At 40.3% G+C, this 13,206-nt stretch overlaps 2 protein-coding genes across 2 annotated transcripts; one reads left to right on the top strand and one right to left on the bottom strand.

The window, feature by feature from the left end:
* The first annotated feature begins 574 nt into the window (after nucleotides 1-574).
* On the top strand, nucleotides 575-3,611 carry LOC102703344 (uncharacterized isomerase BH0283-like). The gene is made up of 6 exons (XM_006643969.3): nucleotides 575-788; nucleotides 872-1,102; nucleotides 1,180-1,476; nucleotides 1,911-2,072; nucleotides 2,904-2,987; nucleotides 3,260-3,611. Exons 1-6 carry the CDS (start codon nucleotides 759-761, stop codon nucleotides 3,365-3,367), a joined length of 912 nt encoding a protein of 303 aa, XP_006644032.2. The 5' UTR covers nucleotides 575-758; the 3' UTR covers nucleotides 3,368-3,611.
* A 41-nt stretch (nucleotides 3,612-3,652) lies between these two features.
* Nucleotides 3,653-4,402, bottom strand: LOC107303823. The gene has a single exon (XM_040520228.1). It carries the CDS (start codon nucleotides 4,128-4,130, stop codon nucleotides 3,873-3,875), a length of 258 nt encoding a protein of 85 aa, XP_040376162.1. The 5' UTR covers nucleotides 4,131-4,402; the 3' UTR covers nucleotides 3,653-3,872.
* Between the last annotated feature and the right edge of the window lie 8,804 nt (nucleotides 4,403-13,206).

Genomic DNA, 13,206 nt, shown 5'->3' with positions numbered 1-13,206 from the left:
AAAATCTCTCACCACGGGTTGTGGCTGGAGAAGTCGCGGCGGTGGAGAGGGTTGCTGGGGATCGAGTGTTGGCGGGGGCCAGGGATGGAGCGTCGTCGACCAAGTGCTGGAGGCGGAGCTTCACTGGCGACATGCACGGAATGATGACGGCCGCGGCGATGTGTGCGCGTGAGAACGGTGGCGGCGGAGCATCGCTGGGAGCCATGGATGGATCCTCAGGCCGGAGATGGAGCATCGTCGGCGACGTGCAAAGAACGGCGGCGGCGCGTGCGTGAGAACAGCTGCGGTGGCGTCTGCGTGAGATCAAGAGCTAGGTCACGTGGGGCTTTTATATCGGTAACAGATACAACCCTGCGATATCAACTTATTAGTGGGCTAGAGTTAGATCCTACGGTATACAATTACGACCTATTTGAAACAAACGCAACTAATGTTTTGGGTTTACGGTATGATCCGATACGAGCTAAATTGGATCAGACCAAATAGCTTAAGTGTAAATAAAAACTTCCGGGATATTTCAGCATGTCTGAAGGAGCAGTGTATTTGAAGACAAAGTGGTTGACAAGTGTCCACGAGACCACGAGGAAGAAACCGCCAATCTCCATGTCGTCACTGCTGATGAGTGACGACCATAGGCTTCACCTGCAGCAGCACGACGGCCCGGCTGCGCATTCGCCTCGACACGCGCGCGAATTCGGGGCAGCCGCCGCCGCCGCCACCGTCGTCGCCGTCGCAGACAGAGCATCTGGTCGGCGGAAATGGTAAAGAGCGCCATCCGATACGCCGTGGTTAGTAGTCAGCGACACTACCCTACCCTCCCTCCCGCTCTTCTGTTTGTTGACTATGATGCTGACGAGGCGGGCCGTCGCAGGTGGACGCGTTCGCGGCGGAGCCGTTCAAGGGGAACCCCGCCGCCGTGTGCCTCCTGGACCTGGAGCGGGAGGAGGAGGAGGATGCCGACGAGGGGTGGATGCAGTCCGTCGCCGCCGAGTTCAACCTCTCCGAGACCGCCTTCCTCGTCCGCGAACGGCCGCCCTCCTCCGCCGCCGCCGGAGACGCCGGCCCGCGGTTCCGCCTCCGCTGGTTCACCCCAGTCGCCGAGGTTCGCTTCCCCCCTCCCCACCCACCCGTCTCCATCATAAATCGCTCGATTCTCACACGCATCGCCGTCGTCTTCAGGTGGATCTCTGCGGCCACGCGACGCTGGCCTCCGCCCACTTCCTCTTCACCGCCGTCCTCGCGAAGCACCACGCCATGGTCGAGTTCGTGACCAGGTCCGGCGTCCTGACCGCCAAGAAGGTTCCTGCTCCGGCGAACGCCGGCGTCTCGGGTGAGAATAAGCTGTTCATCGAGCTAGATTTCCCCGTGGTTGATCTCGTGGAGTACAACTCCGCGGAGAAGCTCTCGATTCCGGAGACTCTGAATGGCGCACAGGTCGTCAGTGTTTGGAAATCATCAACCGCCGGTGACCTCATTGTACTTCCTCTCATCCCATATCCAAAATTTCATACATGGCACTCCAAATGTTGCCTTCATAGCTACATTTGGATATTGCCGCATCTTATTTTTTTTTAATAATCGACAACGTTAATTGAATTATACACACTTTGATCACTACTTTTAGTAATAGATTTGTAAATCCTTGGAATTCTCTGTTATGAAAGTAATACAGAATGAGTCTTACAGTGTGATTTTCAACCTGCAAGGTTGAATAATGTAGATATTACTATCTGTCCACAATTAAACAGCAGAGTCAACATTGGCGATTATTAGAGAATGAAGAGAGTAACATCCTTGTTCAAATATCAAAATGTAGGTGAAGAACCATGGCAATGCTACTGTTACGATTATTTCTCTAAACTGAACAAGAATGTTGTTGAACTAAGAGATTTTGGCATGGATTCTTTCAGGTGGAGCTTTCTTCAGGAAAAGAGGTTGCGGATATTATCCCTAACATTGATGAAATTAAAAAATGTGATGGAAGAGGAGTTATTGTTACGGGACCAGGACCTGCTGGATCTGAATATGACTTCTTTTCACGTTTCTTCTGCCCAAAATTTGGGATAGATGAGGTGATGCATTATTCTTTCCACCCAAGTTGTTTATGTAGAGATTGAGGCTTGTAACTAAGCATTGGCCATTTTAGTATTCATGGTACACAGAGATTTGAATTTTAAAACATAATTTTGGAGTTGATTTTGAGATTTTTTTTTTCATCTTAGTTTACTTCACAACATTTATTTTAGACCCTAAGAACACACATACAAAGAATGTGCTTACAAATTATTTTTAATTGCTAATAATTTGTTTCTCTTATACTTATTATATATGGTAGTACATATTTTAGTATTCATGGGTACACAGAGGTATTCTCTACTCAGGATGTTGTCAATCTTGCTTGTCTCAATTTAAATTGCTAAATAATCACAAGATATTTTCTTCCATTAGAGTCATCTTTTGATACATCATACATGATAGTATATGATTACTGTAAATACTTACTGTATATAATATGGTGTTTCTACTTGAAGTCTCGACAGTTCTGGTTTTTGTATACTTTAGAATCTTCTTATCTCACTCGATGCACCATCCTGAGATTAACTGACATTGATGCAATGATAACTGACATAATCTCATCAAGGAATTAGAATACAACAGAATATGAATTAGAATATGCTGTACCATTTGATTATCAAGGAGTCAACATGTGAATTTGACCTCTTCTTTGCTGAATATCTGAAACTACTATAATTTATTTATCATGAATACTTAAGCCAGCTCCAGAAACTATAGCTTGATATTATCCATTTAAATAGTTGGATAACGATTGCATGTATCATCCCTTGATTATTCAGAAACTGCTGGTAATGACCTGGCAAGCATCTCTGTAATTTTTTTTACAGGACCCTGTCTGTGGAAGCGCACACTGTGTTCTGGCACCCTACTGGGGTGGAAAGCTGGGGAAACAAAAACTGACGGCGTTTCAGGTATGATCCTTACACGTAAATATTTACTTATAGCCGACAATATACTTATCCGAAAAAGATAGTAGCTTCGTAGCTTCAAACTGTCTCATCGTTTTGCTCATCATTTCGCTTATAATAATGGAAAGGCATGCTTGTAAGTAAAAGTATAAAAACTTTCACATTCGTGTTCATATCGTTCTAAGAACACATACTGAGAATCAACTTTAAAATTAACTTGTAAAATTCGAAGTTGTTGCTAAAACGATGAGTCTGAAACTGCCCATGATCTGCAGGCTTCGCCAAGGAGTGGAACACTGTACTTGGAGCTGGACGGCGAGAATAGGAGAGTGCGAATTCAGGGCGAAGCTATCACCGTGATGACCGGGACTCTTCTGGTGTAGCATACACCTATCTGCTCTTGCTATTCTTCAGAGAACAACATGTTGTTCGACTCATACCACGATCGATTCTATACAAATGCTGTTAAGTTTGGAATAAAAAGATCATGCGATCTGTGCGTGCGGTGTGCAAGTGCGTGTAATCGAAAGAAATAAAAAGGTCATGAGATCTGCAAATGTTCAGTAAAACAATCTGGAACTCAGAAACTGCATCGTGTGAAGAAGCAAGTGCATTTTGGTGATCAAATTGTGAAAGTTCCAAGGTAAAATGAGAAGAAATAAAACATGAGAATAAGTAGCGAAAGAAACGATTTTTTGTTGAGTAGAAACTCGATGGGGACCAAAAATACATGGAAGACATCCAAGAATCACCTCGTATATTTACATATCTGATTTGAAAAGAACAGGAGATACAACACATATGCCTCGTTCAGTAAGAACCCGAAGAGAGGAACGCAAGAATAGATTTTTTTTCCCCCTTTCTCCGGCGAAGGGGCGACCGGCGCTCTTAAGGCCACATGACATCCACGGCGATCCTGGACATGGCGCCGAGATCCTCGAACGACTCCTCCTTGGGCTTGCTCTTCGTCTGCTCCTCCGCCTCGCACCTCCTCGTCTCGGCCGCCGGCCGCTCGCCGGCCTTGGCAGCCACGGCCACGGGCCGGAACTCCCGGAGGCTGTGGCCGCGCATGTACCAGTCGGCCGCCATTACGCTGGTGCTCTCCCCGCCGAGCAGCTCCGACAGCAGCAGCACGATCGACGCCATGGAAACCAGCAGCACTCAAAAACGGCACACAGAATCGCCTCCCTCCCGTTGGGGGATTCGCTCCAGCCTCACCTGCTGCTGATGATGATGGGGACTAACAAATGGCGGTGGCTAGGGATTTGGATGGATATGGCTCCGGCGGGTGGGTGGGGCTATATATCGGCCGCGAGTCCGGTGGGCGGGCGTGTGGTTTTCTCCGCCGCCGCCATGAATGGGCGCCGGCTTGGTTGGTTTGTCAGGTCAAGCGGGTGGCGGCGCGCGCGGGGTATGGGTGTGGGTGTGGGTGTGGGTTTTGGTTTTGGGAGGGAAACCTGCGTGCCGGTGGGGCAGTGGCACCCAGGAAAACGGGCCGCGCCAGCTGCTGGTTTTCTCGTTGAAAAGTTGCCGATTCGGCGTCAATTTTGCCTTGTCGGCCGGGGACAGGTCAGTGCAGGCGTGGCCGTCCAGGTCCGGATCGCCGTACGTAATACAGAGGGATATTAGGGCCTATTTGGATTTAGTGATTTTTAGTAGTTCCTGGTGTTTACTAGCAGTCTCTAGAACTTTTCTGTAGTCCTTTTTATTTGGGAAGAGAGACTAAAGTATCTTGTTATAAAGTAAGAATACTATAGTACTCCTCAAATGCTACCTCCTCCAACTTCCACCGACGGGATCGGCTACCACCAATGGAGTGGGGAGATGAGGGGACGGGTGGGCGGGGGCGGCACGCTTCCGACAGGGATGGCGCTGGACGGCGGGCGGACGGGCGGGGACAGCACCGGCGGACAGGGACAACGCGCATCGGCGGGGGCGGCGCCGGTGGGTAGGCGAGCGGGCAGGGACGACGTGTGGTGGGCGGGGCCGGCGCCGGCGGGCGGGGACGACGGGTGGGCAGACGACGCCGATGGGCGGGACGTTGGCCGGGACAGCGGCGGGCGGACGACATCGGCGGGTGGAGCGCTGGGTAGGCATCGGCAGAGGGGAGAGAAGAGGGGCAACACGTGGAAAGAGGGAGAAAAATTCCCTAAAAATCCCTTCCAAGAGACTACTTATTTTTTAGGGAAGGGACTTTTTTAAGTAGTCTCAGGATTTTTTTATCTAAATATGGTCTTAGTATTTGAGGGTAACAGTAAATCAATAATATAAACAGTTCTTACATATCATAGAAAATATTTTATTACTGTAGCAAATGCTGTAACATTAAATTTTAAAATATAGCATATGCATATTAATATATTACTGTAGCCCATGCTACGGGCGTGCAGCTGGGGACAGGTTAATTTTGCAACCGTGCAGGCGTGCAGCTCCAGCTGCAGGCTAACCCATTGACGGACGGCCGCGGCGCGGGCGCGTACCAACAAAAAGGGATGGTGGTTTTTCGGCTGATGTACGGTCTACGTTACGTGCGGCATCAATTATCCGGGTGCCGGTGCCGTTCAACCATACAAATTCAAACAGTACGACTTTGGAACGATCGTCCATCATTCACGTAATAAGATCATTTTTCGTTTTTTCTTGTCTAACGTTTGACCATTCGTCTTATTTAAAAAAATTTTATGATTAATATTTTTTCTTACTAGATAATAAAACATGAATAATAGTTTATGCGTGACTAATTCTTTTAAGTTTTTATACAAATTATTCAAATAAGACGAATGGTCAAACGTTGGACACGGAAAAACGAAAAATAATTATTTCGGGACGGAGGTAGTATTGTTTTTACTCGTACTTTCAGAAGATAAAGTTTTGAATTTTCAAGTAAATTTTATATATTTTTATCATAATTTATTTTAAAACATTACCTTGCGTGGTATCAGTTTGCCACCAGCCATAATGATGATTAGTCGTTCGTGCCTCCCTCATTTGGGACATGTAGTGATAGGCGTATGGCGGTAAGCTGTCCCGACACCCTCCTCTGCTCGTTGAGCGGGGTCGGACGTGACATTTTTACTTTTTTCAAAATAATTTTAATAAATAAATTTGTACTAAACCTTGAAGAAAAATATTTTTATCTTATAAACTGTTTGGTCACGCTAGTATTAATGGCGTGATAAACAACGCTGTCATATAAGTTGTCTGGCATGGCAGGTTTGTCACACCATCGATACTGGCATGGCAGCGTTATCTTGTCATGCCAGTGAAATTGACATGACAAGCCTACCGCGCCAAACACTCCACGTGATAGGTCTGTACGATGAAAATATTTTTTTCAAGGTTTAGTAATAAAATTACTTATTAAAATAGTTTACAAAATAAAAAAGTTTCGTCGGGCATCGAGCTAGCCAACGCCTCACCTCTCGAAAGAAACCATTCAGGACGTCTCCTTTTTACCCAGGCCGTTATCGCACTAAAAGTAAACTAAGAGGAAGAGAGCCAAGAAAATTAACTCTAAATTTAAGTTTTATATAGTAATATTGGGTTATAAGTATAAATGGAAAGACGATCGGCAATGCCATCCAAAATTATACAAAAGCACAGGATTTATTTCGTTCACTGGACTAATAGGGTTCCTTTTCTTTACAAGGAAAATTTGCTCTTTTGCTGCATACTGGGCGGTATTTGCTCTTTTGCTATCCCGGGTGAATCCGTGAACGGCATCTGGCACAAAGACCACACGTGACATGTCACACGCATATGTGTGATAATAAAAGTCTAAAACATAAAAGAGCAATATTTTGTCACCAACTTATGTGCACGAGAGCCTTCGTAGTGCAACACATGTATCTAATCACCTGCGCTGCCGGGAATTGAACCCAAGTAGGATCTACCGACCAATTTGGACAAGTTAATTTCTGCACACTGATTCGATATCTTAGCGGCATTAACATTTTTTCTCCCTCTGTTTCGTATTATAAGATTTTTTTTCAAATTCAATTTTCTTTCAGATTAAGTAGGTTTATAGAAAAAAATTGCAATATTTTTAACATAACATGAAAATAATATGAAATATGTCCTGGTTTTATTTAATAATACTAATTTATTGTTATAGATATTGCTATTTTTTCTATAAACTTAACTTTAAAATGTTAAAACACTCTATAATATAAAACAGAGGACATACGTATAAACGAGAAACATGATTAATATATGCTTAATTCAATATTAATTATTAAAAGGAAAAATTTTATCTATTTGATTTTAAAAAATAACCTCCATATAGAAAGCTCCATATGCTCTTCAAAACAGACACCCTCAATTTTTTTCTCACTTATGCTTATACTCATAAGCCAAAATTTAAAATTTTAAACATAAATTTAGAGTTAGATTTAGAGTTTTTTCATCGTAGTTTATTTTTGAGGTTTTACTTTTGGATAGCTAAAAACAATTATATAACATTTTTATTTATAAATTATTTTTTATTTTTAAATATAATGTTTGACTTATTGCTTGAATAAGCCAAAAGATGGGCACAATACTTTGTACTAGCTAAATGTCTTCGATTGTCAATGTTATACAGTAATTACAGGGACTACGTACCACTTTTTAGTTCTTATCTGCACTGAAATTCCACATATGTACGTTAAACTGTACTGTCAAGTAGTAGTAAAAAATTAGTTGAGTAGATTTCGAATGTCTCTTTGCACATGCAAATGTGTAATAGAAAATAAAATCCAGATTTTAGCAATATTCATCCAACCCCCTATGTACATGCAAAATAGTTTTCTTTAAAAAAACACTTTTTAGGACCTTCCGCTCCACAAAACGAGGCTATGTTTAAAACTAGCTTAATATCTTAGCATTATTAACATCATTGATCAAAGGAATTATTTTTTACTTTCTATGTCACAAAATAACTACAATTTTAGAATTAAAAAGGCAAATTACTAGGGAAGAAGAAATCACATAGATGTCTTTGGGTAAAAAGTTGTTGAAAGTGAGAGGGTGATTAAGAGTAAGGTGAAGAAAAATTTGAATGATGGGTGATTAGAAGGAAAAGTAAAACTCTCTTCATTTTCAAATTCAGGCATTTTTGACAAAATCGCACTTACCAAAAATTAATTAATTAGGGTCTCTATTTTCTGCTCTACCTATATTAAAATACGTTGAAGTGATATGTAGCGAGTAATGGCTTAGAGCATGACCTATATAGATGTCATTGCTAGTGTCCATTTCACTTTTTTCCATCACGTCCATCTAAGAACGAGGACACCATTAAGGGTACATTTGAATCACATTAATAAAAAAAAGAAATAGAAAAAATATAGGATTCTGATAGGAATGTAAGTGTAAAACAGATGATTGCAAAACACACGAAAAACGTAGAAATGGTTGTTTGATTGGACCATAGGAAAAACACAGGAATTTGAGAAGAGATAAAGACTTAAAGGATTTTTTCCATGAGTTTCTACCTCTTACTAAATTTCCTTCAAAACTTGTATGAGAAGAGTCATTTTATATGAATTTTATAGGGTCTATTCCTTTTATTCAAAGGGCTTTGTAGAAAATTTTTTATAGAAATAAAATTCTCTAAAATTTTTATGAATTTTCTTTGAATCAAATAGGCCTAAGTACGTTGGGGCAAACATGTCAAAGGCATTGTATATAGTCTAATGAGTTTTTGTCTGCCAAAATCAAATTATCTATAGCATATTTAATACATAATAATTTATATTTTTGTATTTGTTACATACAGATTAAACATAAAATTCTTCTACCAGACAGATTGCATGTAGGTCATGACAACAAAAGCGTGAGTCGGATACCGCGGCACGAGGGGTAGATTCTTTTTAAAAAATATTTATTTCTTCAAAAACCGTCTAGATTTTTTGCTTAAGTTTTAAAAATCACCGTCATAAGTTTCAGATAATAGTTTGGATAAACTAGCTTCTTATCGGCTATACTTCTCGTAATTTTAGGGGTTATTGTTTTTTTCTTTTAAAGAAAAAAATAAACGGCACTGCGATAAGAAAACTTTATCATCAACTTGGTTACCAGCGTAAGGAAAAAAAAAACGAAATGGTGAGACAGCCGTAGCATGGACGGCTCGCGGGCCTGGGCCTGTGATTCCGCGGCTCAAGCAGGGGCCCGGCTCACGCACGCGATCGGGTTGGCTTGGTGAGCGCCGCGAGCCGTGACGTGCGGATGGGGATGCAGCTGTGGATGGGTGGATACGGATGCAACACGCTCGGCTCGGTGCCTCGGTGGCCTGGCCGGCTTTGCTTTACCAGCGGCGGCACCGCGCACCGGAATAGGCAGGGCAGGAGACCATGGCTGTATGGCCCGATTGGGTACACGGTTTCTCTGGAAGACGAGGAAGGCTGCGTTCGGCAGACAGAGTATTAGTTTATTTATCCCTGGCACAGTAATGTAGTAATTGATTATTATATAATTCATTAACTATTAATTATAAAAAATATAAAATAGATTAATATGATTTTTAAAACAACTTTTTTATAGAATTTCTTTTATAAAAAATGCACCATTTAGCAGTTCAAAAAGCGTGCGTGCGAAAAACAAGAGGGGCTTAGTTAACTTATACCCATAGCCGAACGCAGCCAAAGAAGAAGAAAAAGGCCATCATGTTGTTCAAGCTATCGCACCCTATTTTTTTCCTATCTAAATTGATTTTAAGATTTTTTTATCGAAGTTTATTTTTTTAGTATTTGCTTCTATATCATTACATATAGAAGTTTTATTTATAACTTATTTTTTGTCATTCAATATGTCGTTGCCATAACACCCCTCGTCCTCGTTTGTGGAATGCCTCACACATGTTTTCTTTTTACCCTGACAAGAGCGCCGATATTCTTTCTATCCAAATATCAGATATCTAGCTAGAAATAACAGTAAGGTTGAAAGCTACTTCTTCAATATTTGAAACTCTAATTTCTCTTATATATCTATGGTTAATTTTTTTGCGGGCGCTCAAAAAGAGTTCCATGTGCCTAGAGTAAGGAGTGTAAACTATGTATTTGTAAAAAAATAATATAATAAAAATTTTATATACATATTCTTAGCTATCTAAAATCGAATGTTGAAAAATAAACTTTGGCAAAAAAAATCTCAAAATCAGCTATAAATATAAGATTAAAATTTAAATTTTAGCTTATAAGTGGAAGAGCAAAGTTATGGGGCGTAAGTAGTAGGGATTTGAGACTCTAGCCACATGTTGTATCTGTCCATGTATGCAAATCCATATGATTTTACTACTTACTCCTGACTTTGTCTTTCGACAGACAAAAATGGTGACAACGCACTGCTGCGGAATCATGAGCTCGGCGCTTGCTTGGATTGAAGCAATTTTTTTTGGCCTACCAAAATTTTTGGTAACTTGAATAGTATCACATGTATATTTAGATTGCTACCAACTTTTATCCACGCTAATACGAATTATACAAGGCCAAATTTAGTAGTATCAAAACTTAGAAATATTTTGGTAGGACAAAAATTGGCATCAATCCAAACAACCTCTCGGCGCTGACAAGTAAGCCGACGTCGACGCACATGACCTACTCCTCCTCCGTTCACCGTCATTCTTTACTCACATCGCCATCCATCTGATGAGTACGATGGACGACGGCGAAAGACAATGAGCAGCTACGGACGGCTGAACACACGCACTGATGAGATGGAATCATGTGTGGATGAGCCCAAAAGTTTGAACAGCTTTTCTAACGGCTTTCTGAATTTTTCCCCTGCCCTAATGCAATTTATCATCTCCGGTGAAATTCATATTTTTTTGATGGAGCACTGATTTGTGAACCATACATATAGGTCTTGCTAGTGTCATGAGACGAACCGGGCAAGAGTAAGTGGATGTATTGTAAGGACCATCTAAATCTATGGGTTATGTTTATGACTGTTTTTGTGAGAAAAATAACTCTATTATATCGTGTGTATATAATTTAAGTCATAATAGGATACGTGAGGTTCATTCTATTTTTGCGGGTACGTTAAATGTCATTAATATCAGGATGTGATGGGGTATTTTAGAATAAATAATTGCCTCTTCAAATTGAAACTTAGTTGTTAATCGATAAACCCATTTAATTTCATTTACAAAAGTTGCTTTCGAGGAATAAGGAGAGTGATGATGATTAGTACAAGACATTTCCATCAGGGTTGAAGAAAATATATTTTCTTTTCGGCGGCCAACAAGTCATTGTGCACTAAAATGGTAAAATTTGTTTGTTTGACAAATTGCAAAATCAATTAAAATAATCTACAACAAAATTTTATAAAAAATTAAAATATAAACTACAAAAGGTTACACACGAGACAACTAGACGTCCTGAAATATAGAGTGAGTCACTTGACGACTTTCACATGAGCTTGACTTCCAAAAATATAACCGTGGTTATTTTAGGTTTGTTTAGGGGGGAAAGAGACTCATCCGCATCTTCGATGTGAATTAACATGTCGGAGGCAGAGTAATTAGCGAGGTAGTGCATAGAACATTCATGATTGTTGGTTTGTCATGGCCTTGAAAGCAGGGATGGGGACAACTAATAATAGTCGACGGAGACGGCATCTTCCAATGCAAAACACCGGGGATTTTGACATGGAATGTATTGATGATGTATCATTGCATCGAGCCGGTTTCGATATGCTATTTATTTCCCTTTGTTTTGTATTTATTTTATTATTTTTTCTAGAGGAGTTTAAATCTGATCGTATTTATAGAAAATATAGCAATTTTATAACACAAAACAAATAAGCTATCGAAACATATGAATTATTAAGCGTTAAATCTAATGAAAATAATTTAGCATGGTAGATAATGTTACATTTGTCTATAAATTTAGTTCAACTTAAAAGAGCGTTGCTATTAAAAAACTTAAAAACGTTTTATAACGTGAGGCGAAGGAGTAAGTAGCTAATCATCTCTTTCTCTAACTATTCAGTGAGAGACACTGATGTGAGCCCGAATGGATCCACTCATCCACCCACAGGTACGAAAATAGCAACGATCTTGTCCCAAATGTAGGCACAATCCGACGATCTAACTCGCTAGCGTACTCCGTTCAGGGTTTTCACCTATCTCGATTATTGTCACAGGTATTCTCTCCGTCTCAAAATAAACTAATCTTTTACTTTTTACCTAAAATATTTGAATCTTTGTCTTATTCAAAAAATTACGATAAAACAAACCAATCTTTTATTTTTTTACCTACAATATTTGAATCTTCGTCTTATTAAAAAAATTTACGCTTAACATTTTTGTTTTATTAGATGATAAATCATTAATAGTATTTTGGGTGTGACTATTTTTTTTTCAATTTCTTGAAAAATATTAAATTAGACTGATGAACAAACGCTAGATATAGATTATCAAAAGTTTACCTTATTTAGAGATGGAGGTCGGAGGGAGTACGATGATACGTCGATAACAATAACCGCGGTTTGATTCAATAATATCTTGAGAATTTGAATTTTTTAAAAAATAAATAAATAAATAAATAAATTTATGGTGATATATCACGATAATCGTGAAATATCGTGTGTTTTTCACACAAAATCATGATTGTCGATATTGCAAACCCACTGTGATTATTGTCTCAAATGGCTCGATTATCGTTTTCACCAAAACCACGACGATAATAGTTACCTTTCGCACAATAATAGCTTCCTACCTATGGTTTGACTCGTAAAGTTGTGATGATTTTATTTAAAAATTTGAATTTGTATTAGTGTAATTTTTGCGCGATTATACCGCCAATAATTGTATTGCGGTTGATGCATGGCTTATGAAACGATAATTGAAACCCTGACACGGTTACCTTTTTCATTGTGATGAGGTACAGCCAAACTATCGCGAAAACCGACCGTTGCTCGAGTGGCTAACCGCGCGGGCACACGAGCGGCCTATGTGAGTTCGATCCCTGGATCGCAACTCACGCGTGTCACCCGGGAATTTTCCCCTCAGGCCACCTCCAACAATGAAGATGTCTAAAAGACAACTTCTTCGATGTTCTAGCTCTTAGCAAATAACTTATAATAGAAATGACCCCACAATTTATTCTTACTTGATATTGAAATATGTGCAAGAGACTATCTCTTGATTAAGAGATAGATTTTATCTCTCTTCTATTAAAAAATATATAGTATATCTTATAGATAGCTTATAGATACTCATTGAAGGTGGGCTCACACGCGT

The sequence above is a fragment of the Oryza brachyantha genome, chromosome 1 (assembly GCF_000231095.2).
Source record: "Oryza brachyantha chromosome 1, ObraRS2, whole genome shotgun sequence".
In the NCBI taxonomy this organism is placed as follows: Eukaryota; Viridiplantae; Streptophyta; class Magnoliopsida; order Poales; family Poaceae; genus Oryza; species Oryza brachyantha.
Note: the sequence above shows the minus strand (reverse complement) of the source record. Positions and strands in the feature narration are given on the sequence as shown.